General features: G+C 42.1%; 1 protein-coding gene across 1 annotated transcript in view; it reads left to right on the forward strand.

Moving 5' to 3' along the window:
• The window catches only part of Dlgap1 (DLG associated protein 1), an 833520-nt gene that overhangs the window by 588794 nt on the left and 222429 nt on the right, over positions 1-22297 (forward strand). The window contains 1 exon segment of the mRNA XM_028874057.2: positions 5158-5372. Coding sequence (XP_028729890.1) covers positions 5158-5372 — 215 coding nt within the window.

A 22297-nucleotide genomic window follows, 5' to 3' on the forward strand; every position in this document is an offset into this window, starting at 1 on the left:
AGGAAAGTCACCAAAACTACACAGAGAAACTCTGTCTCGAAAAACCAAAAAGGAAAAGAAAAAGAAAACAAAACAGCAGGTCAACCAGGGAGAAAGCAATGGAAAGGGAACAAGAGCGCTCCTAGGATCCCTTTAACCCTGGTGGTCTGAAGGCTATTTGCAGTGCTAGGCTGTCCTCACAGAGGTGAGCCACACAGCGCAAGCAAACCTGAAAGCCTGTCTAGACCACACATGTCAGTCAGCACAGGGAGGGATACTCCTTGGTATTAGAGACTTATCACCGAAATCTAAACCATTAACTACCCCTAGGCAGAGTTTCTAGAAAAGTAAACGAAGAAGCAAACTCATGCCTGCCTGAAAATCTGTAGATGTGCATAGGACTGTGCCTTCTCAGGGATGAAAATTCAACTTAGGAGTGAAAAGGGGAAGCCCAGGCTAGCACATCAGCCTTTGACTAGGTCAAAGGAGGAGCTACCAGCTCATAGCTATCTTTTCTTTCTGACTAAAGAAGGGTAGCATTGCACTCTTTGGACTCTTTACAGAACAGTATGCTTCCTTCTAAAACTATGTACCTCTGAGATGTCCCTCTTTTGCTTGTAAGGGTTTAGGCACACACACACACACACACACACACACACACACACACACACATACACCTCACATACAGGCTCTTAATTACAGCAATTTTGCTCATCCTAACAGTTCAGCAATGGTATTTTTCCTCTCCAGGGTCTACATCTGTATTTTTTCAGAACTAACTTCTTTGTTATTTTATATGAAATCTTGCCGTAATGCTGCCTTTAGGTAGGTGAATAATATGCTAATATTTATGCTCCACTCCAATGGAAGTCACATTGGTACAATTCTTTCACCACTATCATTTGAAAAGAATGATTAATTGAAAGGCATACAGATTAAACACTTCTCAGCCTGTTCCCCTAGCAACGATTGCAGACTATTTTTCCTGAAGCCTGGGTTTCTGCCTCGAGCTAAGTTTGCAAAGCACCTGAACAGAAATCGGCATATTAGCTAATCAGTTTGTCATTCATCTCTAATGTATTCCAGAAAGCAATGCTTATGAACCTTACATCAGGGTTGAGAGATGGCTAGGGACAGGTCATAAGTGACCCTGACTTGTTGTTAATTTTTAGGATGCAATTGCTAAGCTGATGATGAGGATATGAACATGATTGTATCTGTGCGATGAGTCACTTACCAACTGAAGAAAAACAAGATTGTTCTCATCATTTATAATTTTCTGAGAAATCCTTGTTGCTGTGGTGATCCTGAGGCCTTTTAGCTTAGAAAAATGAAAAGTCTACATTGCTACTAGCATGGTTGGTAAATGACTAATGTATGTGATGAACTAGGACTGTTTCAAGGACTGTAACTATACAGTTCAACAGGTGTAACAAAGCACAGCCCAGAAAGAAAATCTCCATCAAATACTGGCCAAGAGTAAGGCTCAGGCACTGCCCTGTTGAGATTCTGCCCTTCACACCTATAATGTGGCCTAGTTCCATAGACTGAGTTCCCTCCATTATAAAATGAGGGGAAAAAAATATCACCCATTCCCTGTATGGATCAAAGAAACCAACAGAGCATACTTTAGACAGTATCTGCACACAATGAGCTCAGCATAACAATGTGGAAGTTGTGATGGGAAGACCCTACTCCTGAAGGTAGCACATACTTTGATCACAGGAAAGATCACAGAAATGACACTGGTATTGACCTGAGAGCTTCCTCCATGGTGACTAGCTTTTATGGTACCAGAAAGTGCTGTTCAGACTGGTTGGGAAGAAAAGACATCAATGTAATGACCCACCTAGAAAGATAAATCCATTGGTACAATAGTAGCATGGACAGTATGGAGGTAACCAGCATCTTTCTGCATGGATTGAAGGCCTACTCCAAAGGAAAGAACTCATACTTTGTACTGGAAACATGGCCAAGGACCCATTGTTGAGGAGTTCATAGGCACTAGGAGTGAACCTACTACTATTATTTTGCTTAGTAGACATAGCATCACACTATCTTCCAAAAAGTTATCTTTTTCTCCTTTTATTGAAGATAGATTCTTTTCTCATACAATATACCTTGATTACAGTTTCTCCTCCCTCTACTCCTCCCAATTCCTCCCCACCTCCCCTCCCATCCAAATCCACTCCCTTTCTGTCTCTCATTAAAAAAAAAAAAAAAAAAAAAAAAAACAGGCTTCTAAGAGATAACAAACAAACATAACAAAATAAAATGTAAGCTAAAACAAAACCATCACACTGAAGTTGGTCAAGGCAAACCAATGGAAGAAAAAGAGCCCCAAGAGCAGGCACAAGAATCAGGAATCAGAGACCCACTCATTCGCATATTAAGGGGTCCCATGAAAACACTAAACTGAAAGCTATAATATATAACCTATGTAGGCCCTGTGTTTGCTGCTTCTGTCCTGTAAGTTCAATGGATAGTTCAGAGGGCCTTGTTCTGGTATCCTCCATCCCCTCTGGCTCTTAACCCTCTTTTCACCTCCTCTTCATCCTCGTTAGGGATGCTTCTTTTTACATAAGATGGCAGCTAATGCAGAGATTCACAACTGGTCAGAGTGTGGAGAACAAGCGACTGTAGAATCCTCAGGCTTTAATGGGATGTCTGTATTGCACACCTGCCCCATTGCTTGGGAAAACAAGCAGGAAGAGGGGACAGAAAGATTGTAAGAGCTAGAGCTTCGGGAAGCCTGCTAAGAAATAATGAGTGTCTTCTGGACATGACAAGGCCATTGCACTCATGATCTCACGGCAGCTCTGGATACCTGCCCATGATCAAGCCAGTCTACCTCCAGCTTGGGCAGGGAGAGGCCCACAAGGCCCCACCCCTGGATAAGGGGCTCTTAGCAGTCAATGGCATTTTGATTACACAGCAAAGTCCATGATTTAAGGAGAGAAGAGCGCTTCTGATAGTGAATGTGTAATTTCACTTTCCACGGTGGATAAAATTTAGAAGTCTATGTCTAATGTAGGTAAGAGTCATCCTGGACAATTTTCTTACCACTTTTAAGCTTCAAATTTACAGACAATTTCTTTTAAAAGCGTTCCGATTTTTGAAGTTCAACTGGAGCACTCTTTTATGTTTTCCAGATTTTTTTTCCAGATACAGCCTGTGTTATTTTTTTCTTTAATGTTTTATACAATATATTTTGATCAGGTTTCCCCTGCCCCAACTCCTCCCAGATCCTACCTACCTACCCAATTTTATCTCTCTCTCTCTCTCTCTCTCTCTCTCTCTCTCTCTCTCTCTCTCTCTCTTTCTAAAAACAACATACCAAAAGGAATATCAAAGCAAGCAAACAAGAAAAAAGATAAAAGTTGCCAAAACAAATGTAATCAATAACCCACTGAGTTTACTTTGCACTGGCCAGCTACTCCTGGACAAGGGGACTCCCTGGAGTGAGACAACCTGAGCATTTTTCAATCCCAAGGCTTCCCTCATGTCCTTTGTCAGTTCTCTGACCGCCACCACCACCCCCAGCTTTTCATAGGAAAATTGCAGAAAGAAAATAAAAGCACAGAGTTACACTGATAGAAATACGTCACTGGGAGCAAACTGCTTAGCAAGGTTACACGTGGCTGGTGAGCTGCTGTGTCACTTTCTGTAACCAGGAATGACTAGCATCTAAATATTCCATCCCAATATGCAAGGAGCTGATGTTTTATCCCTGAATATGGTGGTACCTACCTTTAATCCCAGAATGCAGGAGGCTAAGACAAGTAGACTGAGAGTTCCAAGCCAGCTTGGGCTACACAGCAAGTTACTGGCCTGCCCATGAGACCCTAACACACATACATATATACATACATGCATGCATACATACATATGTGTGTGTGCATATGTATATAAATGTGTATGTATTCATTTGATCTTGTCATTGCAAACCTGACAGGTTCAATGGAGCCCTATCTTTCCCCCATTTTCATTAAATGAAATGCTTCTAGGGCCATGCTTCTAGTGTCTCTTTAGTGCATACCCCATTATGGCACAGCATCTCAACTTGTAAGCATGTTGATTTAGAGGTAGTCGTCTGCTCATCCCTATTGTAAGCATGTCAGTGGTAAAATCAGCCTCACCCTGGTTTGTCTCTTGATTAAGCCCCATACAGGGTACAGTGCATTGTGGGCTCTTTTTACTTCTTGAAGGATAAAGCCAGTGGGTTTTATGTGTTTCTTTCACCAGTGGATGAAGAATGAAGCTAAACAGGAACTAGGTTGAGTTCTTGCTGAAATAAAAAAAAAAAGGAATTGGAAATAATGTCATCATGTAATAAATGTAAAACAGAATATATAATGCCCTGCTCAGCTTAACAAATAGTTGTAGAAAATATGAGGAAGCATCTTCTGTGTGGACTCCATAGTGAGGAATGCAGAACAGGATCCAGCAAAACTTGAGGGGAAAGAAACTGACTGCTAACTCTCCCAAGTCGTAGGCCAAGCCGGATGGCAAACAGGGAGATGCTTTTAGTAAGCGTAGTGTGTGTTGTGTGTGCATGCTGGAGAGGCCAGCAAGAACAAATACTGAAATAAGGCGATTGGCTATTATGAAAACATTGCTGGAAAACCTCCCAAAAGGTGCTTTAATCAGATCCTCTGAGACCAGATAAAAATGAATAAGAGCTCAGAAAGAGTGAATGAGTGGAGAGTAAATACAACTGAACAGAGAAGTTGTCAGAAAGAAAAGAGCAGACACGGGATAGTACAGCTGTGAAGTCAGGAAAACCAGGATGAGGCAGAAAACATCCCCGACTCCCAAGTGCTGATGGAGACAGGTCGATGAAAAGTTCAGATCAAATGGCTTTCCTCTCCATCACATTCTTCCACCTCAGCTGTTATAAGTATGAGAAAGTTGAGAGGTGTAAGTTACCAGAGCCAGAGGGTTCCCACTTTCCAGATGCTCCGTGCTTGACTAAGATTGCAACATGGGTGTGCAAGTGTTAAAATTATTTTCAAAATGGTTACAGTAAAACTTGAATATTAAAAAACTAATGTCTATGAGTTAGATAATTAATCTCTATTCCAGAGTCATACAAAAAAAAAAAACGACAAGGACAAGAAAAAAACATTAAAAAGCTCATTTTTATTGAAACTGAACTTCTCTTTCCTATCTGACTAGGTTCCCCAAGATGAATGGACAGGGTACACACCTCGTGGGAAAGATGATGAGATTCCATGCCGAAGGATGCGAAGCGGCAGCTACATCAAGGCCATGGGCGATGAGGACAGCGGGGACTCAGACACCAGCCCCAAGCCTTCTCCCAAGGTGGCTGCAAGAAGAGAAAGCTATCTCAAGGCTACACAACCCTCCCTCACAGAGCTCACCACACTCAAGTGAGTAATTCTACCTCTGTGCTTCCCTTAGCCACCCCCCACCTCCCCCACTAGGATCCGACCAACGACTAGATGGAGTGGAGCAGGAAACATCCTTCAGATACAGTGGTATAATGACTGGCCTATTGGTTTTGACATTGACTTTGACTTGTAAATACCAGTGTCATCAAAGACAGGGAAATATAGGTATACACTTAACCCCCAAAGGCAATCAGAATGCTTCTGAAAAAAAAATTTGGTCAATGAAAAGACCCACGTACACCAGTTTGGAACTTTTTTTTCAGCCACTAAATATACAAGGGAATTCTTCCTCGGAAGACTTGGATTTTCAGAAAATTATGTAATGTGATTGAGATGTTTATGTCAGAGAACTGTATAGAATGTAATCATGCTGGGAAATTGGGTAGTGCATGATAGTTCTTGATAAGCATGTTTGAATTTTGACTCCATACATATTTTGGTTTGCAAGACCTTAAAAGTGTTTTTGTTTGTTTATTTTGAAAAATGTGAGTATGAATCTTTATATGTGTGCTGTTTGGAGAAAAACAACGTTGCAAAGGAAACAACTAAAACTATTTCTTTGAGACAGTGTCTCACTGTGTTGCCCTGGCTGGCCTGGTGCTCACTGTGTAGTCCAGGCTGACCCTAAACTCAACAGAGATCTGCCTGCCTCTGCCTCCTGAATGCTAGGATTAAAGGCTTTGCCACCACACTCAGCCCAGACACTGATTATTTCAAACAGATCTAATTTTTTATATTGTTTATAGAGAGTAAATCAGAGCCTTAAAATATAGATCCATTTAGACCTAAAAGATATATTGTGGGTAATTAGTATTTTTAAAGTACCCTCTTTGTAAAATATATGTGACTATTACTATTCATACACTTGCCTTAGGTTACAGAGTGAAATATTAAGAGACAGATAAAGCGGAAAAGGACAAAGCAGCTGGGTTAAGATATAAATGTAAAAATACAAATCAGATTATTGATCAAGGACACTGAAAAGCAGCTGACTAATCTATAACAAGAATTATTTAAGTAACAAAGGGCATAAGGAACTAGACAGGAAAATCTAGTCTTGGGTCCTTTTCAAGGGACCATATGGAATTGCTCTGAAGCCTTTTTAATTGGAGATTAGTGCTGATACATTAATTAGCTAAACCACAAAGAGAAGCTGTTCTTTCTACCCTTCCCATGCCTGTGTTCCTTCACTTTGATTTTGTGTGTTACTAATCAGGGCTGGCATCACAAATTCAGCACAAACAACCAATTTACTGCTTCCTAGCACAGGAAGTTAGACATGTTGGGATGTACACCTGCCAAAACCTGCAGAGGTCAAGCCTTCCTTGTTTCTTCTGGATTCCGGTTGAAGCCAGCAGCACTTGGCATCCCTTGGCTGACATTACATCACTCTCACGACACCAGCCATAGCATTAGGGGTCTCCCTAATCAGCCTCATGTTAGCTTGATTAAATCTGCAAGACCCTGTTCTTGCTGTGAGTATTCACAAATACTGGCAGTGTATCTGTCTGGGGGATATGAGTCAGCCTACAACATGACTGCAGGATGGAAGTTGGTTGTGGACATTTATTTGAAAAGGGAAACAAATCTCTGTTGAATTTCGACACACCTGCAAGAGACACACAAAAAAAATTAAATAGTAAACTGATTTTGTGAGAGAAAAAAAAAAGAAAAAGATGGTGAACCAAAGTGTTGTGAAGTGAGGGTAGCCAGAAACCCTGGCCGTGTGTGTGTGTGTGTGTGTGTGTGTGTGTGTGTGTGTGTGTGTGTGTGTGTGTGGATAGATAGATAGATAGATAGATAGATAGATAGATAGATAGATAGATAGATAGATAGATAGATAGAAATAGAGATAGAGTAGGCCTTAAAATATCTCTCTACAAGAGAGAATAATTGTCACAGTCATGGTGTGAAAAGACAAGTGAAGGCAGGCAGAAGGCAAGAAGTCACATTAGTCCTTCAAGCTTATCTGAAATGAAGAGGTGATAATGGGCAGCCTCCAGCATCCTCCCCCATCCCGTCAGGTCATCTGCAGGACATGCTGGACACATTAACTAAGTGACACCTTGGGCCTTAGGTGACGGCAGACAATGATTGCTGCTGCTCACCACGATGCACAGAGATGAGCTGAGCAGACAGGAGAAGGGCTGTGAGGATAACAAAGGAAGCCTTGGGGAGGCAGGAGACAGGCAGATTGTGAACTCAGCATTCCCTGTCTTACACTAGGGACATTCTACTGAAAACTCTTCCCAGAAACACATCCCTTGAAATTAATTCTCCTTTGCTTTCTACATAATACTCATTCACTAACTTCCTGGGTCATATCTAGACATCCATATTCTTTTATTCTCCAGAAATTTTAAGAGCAGAAAGAGACTCTCAAAGAGGCAAATAGTGACTGCTCACTGGTGTGTCCAGCTTTGTGACATTGTGATGTGCTGTCATCTACAAAGTTCATGCTCAAGAACCGTGTAATTGAGTCACCAAAAAATGTCAATGTTTTAAGTAAGTTTATGGTTGGTTTTGTGGGGGTGGGGGCACACTCATCTGAGGCACATGTAGTCCATGGACCACAGGTCAGACTCTCCTGGAGGAGGATGTTGACGTCAGTGAAATGCTCAAATTGAGTGTGAGTAAGTGAGGGCTATTTCTAGTCTCCAGACTGATGGAAACTCAAAATGGAAATCAGTTTATTCACAAATTAAAAAAAAAAATGTCTTTCATTACTCAGTATAGAGTTTCATCAAGCCTTCTCTGTGTTGAACCCTATTCCTCAGCGAGCCGGAGAATGTCTAAGCACTGTACAATCGTTCCTTTCTTCTCTGTATGAACATTCCCCACAATTATTTCTGTCTACTTATCAGCATTAATTTCTCCCTGTCCTGTTTCATGAGTCCCATGCATTACCACAGTCTACATATTACGTTTCCATCATACTTAGTCACATACGATCATTTACTGATGTCTAGTTTAACCGTATTGAAGGAGAAAAAGTCAAAAGAGTCATGATTTGGACTCAGTCCTGTCTTATTTCTTGGTGGTGTTTTGACTGGAGTCATTATTTTTCTAGAAGTTTGAAGCTTTCAGTCCCTCATGCAAAAGAAAAAAAAAATGATACCCAGATCCTGGAATTCTAGTTCCCCCAAAAAAGAAAACTATATTTATGTTCCTACTTCTTTGACATTTAAGTCATTTTTTTTTCCTCCTTCCTCCTCAACAATTCACAGCTTTAGGGATGAATCATAGACATGAACCAAGATAACTAAAATTAGTCAAGTGGGACGGGGACAACATTTCGTCTGAGGCTTTCTACTCCCCTCTTCCCTCAGAGATGGAGAGAGCACTCCTGCAACAAAGCATCTCAAGAATTTGTTTATGCGTCAGCTCCTTAATGTTAGTGATTGGGTGTTCAGCACACAAACCCTACAGGCAGGTGAACATTCTGAAACCATGAGAAGACTTGACGGTGGAGCCCGTCTTCGGGCTTTCCAAGCTCCGTAGTAACTCCCGTCTCTCTCACGTTCCTCTTCCTCGTCACCCCACTGACCCTTCACTTCATCCCTAGCCTCTCCTCCTTCTGTGATGAGCTGACAGTGCACCTGTAATGACATTGTCCCAAGAAAATTATTACAATGTTTTCCCAAGAAGCTTCTTGAATATTCAATAATAAATTTTCAGGCAAGTAAGGAAGAAGCTTGGGAGTTAGAGTTTTTTTCAAAACACATCCCCGCAGTTCAGCTCTGAAAAAGAACATAGGTCTTTTATCTGGATTCTTTATAATTTTGTTTGTTGTCCAAGCTATAAATGCAGAATGCTATAATGGTTGGTTAAAATCATGCCCAAACCAGTCTTGAATTTTATTTCACTCAAATATGCTATAGAAGAAATGTTCTAAAATGATACTAAGTGAGCTACCCTTTAAAATATTCTAAAAGTAGGTTGGGTTTGTTGACACGTGACTAATCCCAGCAGTCAGAGGGCAGAGGCAGATAGAACTCTGTGATCTATACAGTGAGTTTTAGGCCAGCCAAGCCTATATCATAAGATCCTATCTCAAGAAAATGACAACAACAACAAATAATAATAATGATAATATGAGATATTCTAAAGTTAAGTTCAAATACCCAGTAATCCAAACCAAATAATGCTTTAAAGTTTCCTCATATTTTTTTTTATCCCTTAATCTCAGCATTAGGTGAAAAAAATTCCCCAGGGGGAGAAAATAGCTTCTAAAACCACTGAGGAAGACCCCTGGCTTTATAGTGGGACCAGTCTGGGCTCTTAACGATTTACATAGAGTGACAACATGTGACTTCAAAGGGGTTCATGTCCAGTCCTGTATTTCAGATGGTTTATCCTCTTCATCTTTATTGATTTCCCAACTCCTCACTTTTTGATAGATAAATTAATTACAATTCTCATGTCATGACCAAATAGACAACAAAGAAACAACTCATGGGAGAAATAGTTCATTTTAGTTCACAGTTTGAGAGGGCACGGTCTGTCCTAGTCAGGAGATATGGCCACGCTCACAGCACCTCGAATTCCTTCCATCTGGACAGTCCATAAAGCAGAGGGCTGTAGTTGGCCCCCTCTTCCTCTTTTGTTCAGAATGGGAGCCCATTCCATGAGGTAGTATTATATTACCCTCAGTGTGGGTAGCTCTTTCCTCCCCTTAAACCCCTCTGACTACAGCCGTGGTTGATATATTGTATACCCTAATAAACTTATCTGGGGATCAGAGTACAGAACAGCCACTAAATTAGACGTAAAGGCCAAACAGCGGTGGCACACACACACCTTTAATCCTATTACTCGGGAGGCAGAGATCCATCTGGATCTCGGTGAGTTCAAGGCCACACTGGAAACAGAGCCAGGCATGGTGGCATACACCTTTAATCCCAGAACTTGAAATCACATGTCTTTGCTTGGGAAGGACACATGCCTTTAATCCCAGGAAGTGATGGCAGGAAGCAGAAAGGTGTATAAAGTGTGAGGACCAGGCACTAGAGGCTTTGGGGCAGTTCAGCTGAGATCCCTTCTGGGTGAGGACTCAGAGGCTTTCAGTCTGAGAATTCATGGAAACAGGAGTTGGCAAGGTAAGATTGCTTGTGACTTGTTCTGTTTCTCTGATGTTTCAGCTTTCACCCCAGTATCTTGGCCCTGGGTTTTTTATTATTATTAATAAGACCATTTAAGATTCATGTTAGATAACAGCCTTATAGATATTCCCATAGCTGTGCCTCCAAGGTGATTCCAAATCCAGTCAAGATGACAATGACAATGAAGATGAGCCATCGTACTTGGTGAAACGTGGAGTGTCTCTTTCCCTTCGGCCAATGGCTCATCATCTCTGAGCAAATCTCAGGCTTTCAGCATGAACGGAAGCTCTAAGCTGACTCCTCCACACCTAGGCTGTGGCAGCCAGCATTAGTAGATCGAAGCACTGATAGTTGAACATTAGACTTCCTTAGCCTGGACTCAATGACCCCTGTTGTCTGTAGATGTCATTGCTCTTCTACATGCAAGGTCTCTGAGGAACTTCTTGGCATTAATGAAGAAAATATAAGGATGAAGCATAGAAAGAAAAAAATGTTTACTCACAATTTAAAGACAAGGGAAAACAGTATTAGCAAGTAAATTGGCCTTGAGAAATGCCAGTATTCAGCTTCAACCTTAAAATGAAGGTCTATCTCAAGAGCTTAAAGACTTGTTTGTCTTTGTCTAAGTCTCTTTTTTCTTTCTAGACGCACTGCGTCCCTGCTTGTTCCTCACACTCCACATGCCCCTCCTACCCACCGACTGTTCTTCATGTCGTTTCTCTTCCCAGAAAAGGAAGAGGGTGGAAGAGACTGGAGCATTGCTGTTTTTTTTTAACCAAAGATATGAGCCGTATTTAAGAACATAGCAATATACATAATCCATCTTGGTCCTAAGTATGTGAAGTATCTCTGCTCTTTTGTTGTCTTTTCCCATTCTTTCTATTCTATTCCTGAATTCTTTCCCATTCCTCTCCTACCTTTCCCAGAGCAGAACTGTGACATAAACTAGCTCGCACTCCATACAATCATAAGGAGGACAGAAGAACACAACCAGACACTACACGTTGTAAATTTACATCCTCGGTGACAATAATACTTGCTTTCACTGTCCCCAGGCTTTCCAACTCCCTTCTCACTTTCCAAAATAATCAGTGGGGAAATGTTAAAACAGGAGCATCATTCTTGCTCATAGATAAATTACCACTTGCTTGTAGGCAAAGATCTGTTCAACCCCTGCTGGAATGAGCCGTAACTGAACAGAGGAAACAGCCAGTACAAGGAACAGCCTGCTGCTCCAATCCCTGGCCACCAGGCAAAGCCTCAAAAAACTGGTCCTTCCCTGGGATTTGAAAGCCCACCTTCAGATACCATTAGTCTGTTGAATATTGTGGTCCACACCCTATCCTATACCTTACTATATGGTTACTCTTTAAAAAGTCTATATTAGAAGGAAATTTGCACAGATTGAACTGTCTTGGAATGACCTTGGTACCAGTAAAAAGAGAATCATGTGTGTGTGCTAAATGGATGTGAAAAGAAGCTTGAATACACATATTAGAAAGCAAAAAAAAGATGTTTACATCTCTTTGAGATTCTTTTCAATAATTTTTAATTAAATGTATACATGTGTGTCTGTGTGGGTGTGTGCACATGAGTGTAAATGCCAGCAGAGACCCCAAGAGGGCATCAGATCCCCTGGACCCAGAGTTAAGGATGGTTGTGAGCTACCTAATGTGGGTTCTGGGAGCTGAATCCAGGTACTCTGGAAGAACAGCAAGAACTCTTAAGTGCTGAGCACCTCCCCAGCCCAGATATTTACATCTTCACAAAATTCTCAGTACATGACTGAGCACAAGAGTTTTACACACATACTTTCATTTTGGTCACCACAACTCTTTACATGTGATTTAGGTACTTTTACAGGAGAGTCATCCGAGTCTCACTGAGACTAAATAATTTGTCCAAGGTTAACTCTCAAATACAGTAAGAGTTAAGATTCGAGCCTGTGTGCTTAATGAAGAAAAGACAGTAAAGTGGGTGGAATGGACAACTTACTAAAACCACAGTGAACTGTTTATGAGGGGATTTTTAATGAAGGGAAAATAAAGTCAAAAGAGTGTAAATAGCCCAGGGAAAAGAGAAACTCAAATTAGATAGTAAAAATGAAGACTGGGTTCTAGGTGGTATCAGGGGCTCAGTGAGGTGAATTCTGACCCAGAAGTATAAGCGGAAGACATGTATTTATGACTAGAAGGAATTTGACAATGTTCTTCCTCAGGCATGGCCTGAGATGAAGGAAGGAAAACCAAATGGCCAAAAGATCAGAGGTGCAGGAGGTGTTAATTGACAGAAGACAAGGGCAGAAGACTCACTGAGCCTTCTTCAGAAGGCTGCAGACTGGCGTTGCATCCTTGACAGACTACACAGAGCTATGTAAACAAAACCAGGGTGACAGAGAGCTATGAGCAGGGAAGGAACTCAGATTAGGATTCTAGCAGCAAACACTCTGTTCCCCCAGATAGACCTGGTCAAGGATGCTGCCCACTCCCCTGTGAGTGAGGAAGACTCCCTGTTTGCAAAGAGCCTTAAAGTCTCTATGTCTTGCCTGTACGCTGGCTGGCATTCCTTCAGTGCAATACCTATACACCTGTTGAAGTAACTGGTAGCCAGGTAAAGAGAGCACCCTAGTTATAATTAGATAGTGTCCATGTAATCTACTCATTGACCCATGCAGTAAACTTTTATCCAGTAACTGTACTGTTTAAATCATTTATACTTGTTTCAATACTTGCACTAAATACATTATTAAGATCTGATATTCCAGATCTCTCTCTCTCTCTCTCTCTCTCTCTCACACACACACACACACACACACACACACACACACACACACACTAGAATTCAGAAGATTAGCACAACAGAAAGTAAGAACCTTAAAATTCAGAGGCTAGAGGTATCAGTGATGATGTATGCCTTAGTGCATTTTCTGTTGGTATAACTGAGCACAACAGACTGGGTAATTACTAAAACTGGAAGTTTTTAAGAAATAAAACGAGAAGTTTTTTTTGGCTCACTGTTATGGAGGATGGGAAGTTCAATCACCCAGTGCAGCATCTAGTTTCTTATTTCGTCATAACATGGTGGGGAACGTCGCAGGAATAGATATGTCAGGGGCACCATGGGCAAAGACGAGGTATCCTATCTCCAGTCTTCTTCCTCTTCTGATTAAGCCACTAATACCACCATGGAGACCCCACCCTCAAGACTTCATCTAATCCTCAACGCCAGATACCATTAACACAGGCCCTTGGAAACTGATGCCAATGCATGAGCACACATTGTCAGGGAAAGAAGACATCAAATCATAACAATGGTTTTGTTGGGAATTTTTTTCTGGTCAGAGCAGTCTACTTGGCGTAGGGAAGAGAATTTTGATGTGGGGGTATTTTTTTTTTTACTTTTTATTATGAGACGCTATTGTATCAGAATAGTTCAGGTTTTACTGGTTTTGCTTTCTTCTTGTATCCTTTGAGAAATCTCTTTCCTCATCTTAGACAGTAGGACATCACACAGGATGAAAAGCTTCTTCAACAGGAATTCCAGCTAGCCGTATAGAACGCAGCCTCTAACCCTGTTTGGAAAAAGCCTATATAAATGTGTGTTAACAGATGATGCATTTGGAAGAGCAAGACCATCTATACCCCCGTGTAGCAAACAGGAGAAAGTCAGCACCACAGCCCAGAATTCAGGTTGCCTACAAGGAAGAGAGATCAAGCCAACACTTAGAGAAGCCTTCCTGAGCAATCTTATAAATGCTGTGTTATGCTTCCCTGGGGGCTTTTGCCAATACTCCTCGGAGTCTTGAGTGTGATGAACAAAACATCTACACAAGATCTGTCCAGCCTGAGAAGCCTAAGACATCAGCACAGGGTTACACTGTCCTCCTACCAGGAGTGCCAATCCTACATTTTCAAGCTGAGCTTGTGAGATGACATTTCAGCTCTCTAAATACACCCATCTCCTCTTAGATCTTTTCTTTCTATTGGTGGAATTGCCACTGTCCAAAATACAGTGACAAAGTATTGTGGGGTTTGCTTCAAACGTCTTTGAGTTTTATGGCTTCACCATTTCTCACTTGAATGATTCCAATGAACCAAGGTGTTCTCTTTCTGTTCTAGGTCTTTCCAAAGACTTTCTACGAGGCTACTGAAAAACTCACCTCAGAATCTCATTTTGCCTGTGCACAATAGAACGTTCTGAAGCATCAATGGCCACTCTCCTTTGAGCTCTTTCCTTCCATCCCTCTACACATTCCCTAGGTTTCACTCATAGGGAGGTCTTGATTATTCTGGAGTCTATATTTTAGGCCTTAGGCCTGAGCTAGAGAAGATAAGCCAGACTTCCAGCAACTACACGTGATTTCTTGTACACACTATATGTTCACCTGGGGTCATTAGAGAACTCTGCTCACCATGATTACCCCTGAACCAAGTGTGGATACTCCGCAGCAAAAAGCTTAAGCTCACCAAAGCAGAGCCAGAGCAGAAGGGTTTAAAACTTGCAGCTGGAAGTGGAACAAGCCACCTCCCTTCCAGTTCCATTGGCAAAAGCTAATAATGACACAACCATGCCTGATTTCAAAGAGCTTGGCAACCTGACCCCAAGCTAGGACATAAACACAAAACACTCTCTGTCAACCAGCTCTAAAGACAACCAAAGCCCATCCTTCTGAACTCTAAACATTTAACTTGGTCTCTGTCCTGTAAGAAAAATAGATTCATGCTCACCATCAAATGGGAAGAAATCCAGAAGCCTCATCCTTTTCTGGGAAAAATATCTGCATTAAATTTTATATCCTGTGGCAGATGTGTGATAGTGTGTGCCACAGAGAAGGAGACATGGTCCAGATGTATCTGTGTGACATAGAGTCTCAAAAGGACAAATGACCTGCCTCCTACATATCTAATATAATTGTAAAATAAGAGCAAAAGAAAGATCCCTAATCAACACTCTGACTAGGAGAGGAGACAGGATCACAGAAGGCATGGACCCACAGCGTTACTGCTGGGTAGGATGTTGCAGGATCTCTGCTTTGGAAAAAGCAGTATTTCTTGATGAAGCTGCAATTCTGTTCCCTGGGAGCAACTTCTTGTCTATTGTTCTCCATGTCTCTGAGCCTCCTCTCTGGAAGGATATTTCTGTTATCCTCCTTGACTATATCCATAGTCCAAGGAACATTTGTTTCCTAGGAGCCCAAGTGGTATTTCAGAACTCCTCCAGAGACACGTCTTTTGATCTAATCTCATGGTGCCTTGACTAGTACAGCTCCATAATACTGCAGACACCCTTTTATCACTTGTCTCCAGTGAGTTCCTCGACCTGATTACCATACTCACAGGATCCACATAGATGCTTGGATTGTTTGCCTTCTTATCCACATGCCTCCATCTTAGAGACTCTCAGCTCATTGAGAGTTAGAGAACCAGACTTACTAACTTTTTTCTTCCTAATGATTTTCTCTAACAAAGGATCTTCTTAATTGTATCTTCTTCTAATTTCTCTGAATTGTTCAGAGGGTTAAACAATGGAGAAAGGTGGGCATGTCCTTGAATGGAACTTGGCCACAAGAGGTGAGTCTCACATTCCCTGGTCATTCAAAGCTCCTCTGGTTTTGTTTTACCTTCTGTAAGTGAGTTTCAAACCAGTTCCTTCTTCCAGTTCTCAAATGTCTAAATGATTTACTCTTTCGCTGCTACTTGGAAAAGGAGCTCCTTTTTCTCTGAATTTGTTTCTTTCCTAGCATTAAATAGCTTGTCAGATGTTGCCAACGGCAACCAACATATGTTATTAACACTGTGTTATGAGTTCACTTGTTACATCATCTCTCTTCCAGGTGGTAGAAAACAGCATACAAAATCACTCCCTGGGAAGCATCAATCAACACTTTCTAATGACAATTGTTTGCTGATGACTACCAAGTCCTGAAACCACAAGGCATACACTTTGAGATTTTTGTCATTCTTGTTGTTACAGGAACATCTTATTTCTGATACCAGCTTATGCCCCAGCAAGAATGGGTTAAGCTGGGCTCTGCTGATAAGCAATTCCCAGATGCTCACAATTTAATTCCTGCTCCACTTATCGTAGTCACTCTCATACTCCAAACGGCAGCAGCTCCACCTTAGCACCTGCTTCCACGGTTGCCAAGTAACAAAGGGGATGTGGTAAACTGAGCACCATTTCCTAGAAGTGGGACGCAGCTTGGACTTACATTTCACTGCTAGAGCAAGCTACACAACCACACCTCATTTCAAAGAGGCGGGGAAGAGCTGTACTACCATAAGCCTGGGAAATTGAGAACTGGGTCTGTTCGGTGAGCAGCAGTCACCACACCTCAAGGTCTTCCTTCATGCTCTTCCCTCCTATACACTGCCATTGCTGTCCCTTGCCCTTCCACAAAATACCCAAGCACACAGCCCAGACTCTGATGCTAGATACCTCAGTTCAAACACTTCTCTGTCACTTCAAGGCACATACTATGGAGAATTATTTGACCATTTTATGCCTCGGCTTCCTCATCAATGATTCAGGGATAAGATTAGTAATTATGGAGATTCAAGATGATGTATGTGAAGCCCTGAGAACATGGAAGATGCGCTCTTACAGCTTATCTGCCATCATTGTCCCCATTGTCATGTGCTACTATCCCAGTAAGTGAATTTCCAATTCTTAAAATAACAAAGAATAGAGTAGATGAATATTTCCATTCTTCTAAACCTTCCTCTCAAACTTAACCATTTTCCCACGGCCAATATTTCTTCTTCCTAAGAACTCCAAGGGCAGATATTTGTGAAGGTAATTAACCTTCTCATGCCCTTTTCTATTATAATTTCTTTCTCCCTAGTGTAGAAGACAAGTAATGTTTGTGCATCTTTTGGCACAGGATTAGCCCCAAGCAGATGCTGAATATGTGGTCCCCATGCCACCACCATTCCTGCGTGCCTAAGGTAGGTTGAATAAGGGTTTCACACAGTAGCATCCACCTGCAATCCTTGAGGTGAGTGGCCATCCAGCTTCTGCCAGAAGTCTTTTTGTTGTATTCTCTCAGATTCTTCAGCCTCCCCATGCTTCAGAATCTGTAGTTCTCTAAAAAGCTGTTTCCTCTCAACCCTGCTTAGCACTGCCAGCCCACCTGGAGGCTGGAAACTCAGTCTGTCAGGTATGCATTATCATGTTAAAAATATCTACACAGCCATCCCTAGTATTGTCATCCACTTTGAACATTGGAATATTTCCTTTAGTTTATCTGGGGATTCCCTAAGAGTCTATCTGATTAATGAGTCCTTTTAGAATTGGAGAGAGGTCTCCTTCCATGTCCACACTAACTGCTCAGTACTTTGAAAAACTTGTTTGGGAATTCACATAAGCCAAAGAGCAGGAGAGGTGCTTGATCATCTATGCTGATAAATAGCACTATTTTCCTTCTCTATGGCTCTCTTTTCAAGATTAATAGTTGCAAATAACTGTCTATTCAGAATTCTCAGTACATCTTGTTTGATCCCAATGTTCTCAAAAGGAATTGAGTTGACTTTAACAAAAAGATTCGCGGGCTTTCTCCTTATCAGCCAATGCCCAGCTTTGTTCAATGTCTTAAGCTCTAGCCCTCTGTTTTCTGTGCCAACTTGCTTCCTCTCTATGACTCATGGAACCGGGGGGTGGGGGGACATTTACCCCCAAGCAGTCTGGGGACTGCCTGCACCATCTGGACATTGTTCTTGCCTTTCATCCTAGAACCTTCTTCCAGTTTTTTGGATCACTTCTCTTTCCCAGAAAAGGCAGAGCTGAAAGCTCTTGGCATAGATCTAGGTTACCAATTGCATGTGACATCGCCCATACCTGAGTCATCCCTGGACCAGACTTGGGAAGAAGTTCTTACTCTGTTCATGGTACAGATATTTAAGGTTTGGCTTTTCCTAAGCCTGTCTCTTCAGAGCCTTAGATTAAAGAGCTAGTTGAGAACCACTGATTGACTTTCCTTACTCGGTGAAGAAAGGTTATTTTCAAGGTCATGGCTCAATGATACTTGCTGCCAAGCCTGGGAACCTGGGTTCAATCCCCAAGACCTACATAATGGAAGGCAAGAACCTACTCTCCCAAACTGTTCTCTGACCTCCACATATATGTTGTGGCACATACACAGTAAATAAATAAATATAATAAGAGCATTTTTAATAGGGAGGTATGTCAGAGTTTTGTTTTTTTTTTAAACATTTATTTATTTTTTTTGTATACAGCATATATGACTACAGGCCAGAAGAGGGCACCAGATCTCATTACGGATGGTTGTGAGCCACCATGTGGTTGCTGGGAACTCAGGACCTCTGGAAGAGCAGTCAGTGTTCTCAACCTCTGAGCCATCTCTCCAGCCCCAGGATGTCAGAGTTTTAGATGGAGAAAAGCTAGAGATGCACATAGCTGGCTATTAGTCAGTGTATTCCTGTTGTACTTGATACTGGAACTGAATGTCTCGCATAAGCAAAAGGAGGAAGACTTTGATTGGGCTCATGGTGGGCAGAAATCAGAGAGAGGGGCCAAATACAGAAAGATCCAGGGCAAGATATGAGGCCAAAGTCTACCGTCAGTAACCTACTTCCTATAACTAGACCTCCTGTCTCCTTCCTTTCTCACCTCCCAATAATGCCATCAGATTATGAATGTCTGTCAATGAATGAATCCATCGGTCAAGTCAAGGCCCTCATGATTTAATTGACTATGGAAACACCATCTCAGATAAACCTAGATAAGGTTTTTGTTTTTTTTGTTTTTTTTTTTTTTTTGGTTTTTCGAGACAGGGTTTCTCTGTGTAGTTTTGCGCCTTTCCTGGAACTCACTTGGTAGCCCAGGCTGGCCTCGAACTCACAGAGATCCGCCTGCCTCTGCCTCCCGAGTGCTGGGATTAAAGGCGTGCACCACCACCGCCCGGCTAGATAAGGTTTTTTTAATGTTTTATTAGTATATGTTAATTAAACATAATAAGGGTTTCATTGTTACATTTTCATACATATTCTAATATGTTTCCCTCATGTCCCCTACTTTTGTTCCCCGACCATACCCAATAACCTCCTGTATCTAGAGGCTCCATTCACTGATGCCCTAGGTATTTATTGATCCATCCATTGTCAATCAAAATTAACCAACACAGTCATCTTTTCATCACTGTGACAAACCGTCTGATATATGAAGATAAAAAGGCAGAGTTTGTTTGGGCGCATGGTTTTAACCATCGAGCCATCTCTCCAACGCCAGACCACATACTTCTGAGGTTTTGGTACATGGTCGAATGGCTCCATTGCTTTGGGGTCTGGGAGGCTGAGCAGCATGGTGGAGAATGTAGCATTAGAACAAAACTGCTTACCAAATGGGCAACATGGATGCACAGAGTAGGAGTTATAAAGATACTTGTCACCCTCCAACCACCCAACAGCACCACAGGCTTGTGACTAAGGTCTCCACATATGGGCCTTTAGGAGATGTTTAAGATCCAAGCCATAACACTGACCACATTCATCAAGCTCAACACTGCATTGCTCATTAAACAGAACCACTTTACAAAACTGAGTCCTGTCAGCTGATGGTAGCTATTGGGGGACATAATAATGAAAGAGGTCTAACAAGACTCAGAAAACAGGAATTATGATCCTATGTGACACAAGTAACCCTCTATACATAAAAATTCTTAGTTTCACATATGACCTTTTAGAAATGTTCTGTGCATATATATTGCACTTTTTTCTTTGCAGGGGGGGACAAGGTCTTGCTGTGTAGCTCAGGCTGACCCCAAATTCATAATATTCCTTTCATTCACCTAATGAGTTGGGATTACATGCATGTGCCCACTACACACATACATTATATATGGCACAAGTCTAAACTCTCCTTAGAAACATTGTTCTACATCTTGCCCTTTTCTCCTCAACCTATACCTCAAATATGTTGTGTATAAGTTCACAAGACCACGTTTTTTCTCTATTTTCATGTGTGTGATGTGCATGGGTATGTGTGCATGTCTGCATGTCTGGGTTACACATGTGTGGGGACCATTGGGGGCCTGAGGCTGATAACAAGAGTCGTCCTTAGTCCCTCTTCCACATTATTGATTGAAGTAGGGTCTCTCAGACAAACCCAAATCTCACCACTATGGCTCTTGTCTCTCCAGCCAGCTTGTTCTAAGGGTCCCTATCACTGTATTCCAAAGGAAGCTAGAATTTCAGCCATGTTTCCACACCCACACAGAATTTATGTGGGTTCTAAGGACCTGAACTCCACTTCTAATGTTTTTGTGACAAGCACTTGAACCATTGAGCCATCTCTCCAGTGCCAGACCACATAATGATTTCTGGATACTCCACTATGTCTGGGTACCGCGATTTATGTAACCAGTATCCTCTTTAGGGAATCTTTTTATCCAGCATTATAGGAACCCTAATTTTAGGAAAGAGGGAAGTGTTGATAACATATCAAAATGGTCTTGGGACTGTAATCCTTGGGTGATAGTGTAGGAAGGAGGTAAGAGTTAAGAAGTATTAGCTATAAACATTATAGCTTAGGGTCTTGAAGCACTCAGTCATTTGAAAACAAGGAAAGGAAAATAGAAAACATGATATAAGGCCAGATGTGTTCCCAGCCACCAAAATGGGAAAGGTTGATCACAAAGCCTACCTCTTCTGCTCCCAGAAGGCAGGACTGGACTCAGACCCTGACACTTGGGGGTAGACATATACAATCTATCACTAGGAAACAACTGAGGGACCATGGTCACTGGATTTGTTGCTTGGTTTTCCTCATTTTTTTTTTTTTTGGTTTGGTTGGTTTTTTTAATTAAGAGATTTTCTATTCATTTTTACATATCAACCACTGATTCCCCTGTCCTCCCTCTTCCCACTCCCAAGCCTTCCCCCCACCCACCCCCTATTTGCACCTCCTCCAAGGCAAGGACTCCCATGGGGAAGTCAGCAGAGCCTGGTACATTCAGTTGAGGCAGGTCCAAGTCCCTCCTCCCTGCAAAAAGGCTAGGGAAAGTATCTCGCCATAGGCACTAGGGTCCAAAAAGCTGGCTCATGCACTAGGGACAGGCTCTGATCCCACTGCCTGGGGGCCCCCTATACAATTCAAGCTCAACAAACTATCTCACTTATCCAGAGGGCCTAGTCCAGTACCATGAGGGCCCCTCAGCTATTGGTCCACAGTTCATGCGTTTCCACCAGTTTGGCTAGTTGTCTTTGTACTTTTTCCAGTCATGGACTTGATATCCCTTGCTCATGGAATCCCTCCTCTCTCTTATCAACTGGACTCCTGGAGCTCTGCCTAGGATGTGGCCATGGATCTCTGCATCTGCTTCAGATATAAAGCAAAGGATAACCAGACTGCAACCCACAGCTCCAGGGAGGCTAGCTAGTAAGGAAGACCCTAGGAAGGGCTCATGGATCGCCTAGTGATGGAGAAATGGATGAGATCTACATGAGCAAACTGGGGGTGAGGGGATAATGGAGGGCAAGGGATGGTGGATGAGAGCTTAGAGGAGCAGAGGGTTCAAGCTGGAATGGGAGCAGAATGGGAGATCAAGGAAAGAGATACCATAAGTGAAGACACCATGGGAAAAGGGAGAAGCAGAGTGCTAGGGAGGTTCCCAGAAATCCACAAAGATGACCCCACCATAGACTACTGGCAATAGTTAAGAGGGTGCCTGAGCTGGCCTACTCTGGTGATCGGATGGCTGAACACCCTAACTGTCCTCATAGAGCCCTCATCCAGTAACTGATGATTTTCCTCTTTAAAGCTCACAATCCTGATGACATTTCATCA

Source organism: Peromyscus leucopus, chromosome 13 (genome assembly GCF_004664715.2).
Source record: "Peromyscus leucopus breed LL Stock chromosome 13, UCI_PerLeu_2.1, whole genome shotgun sequence".
NCBI lineage: Eukaryota > Metazoa > Chordata > Mammalia > Rodentia > Cricetidae > Peromyscus > Peromyscus leucopus.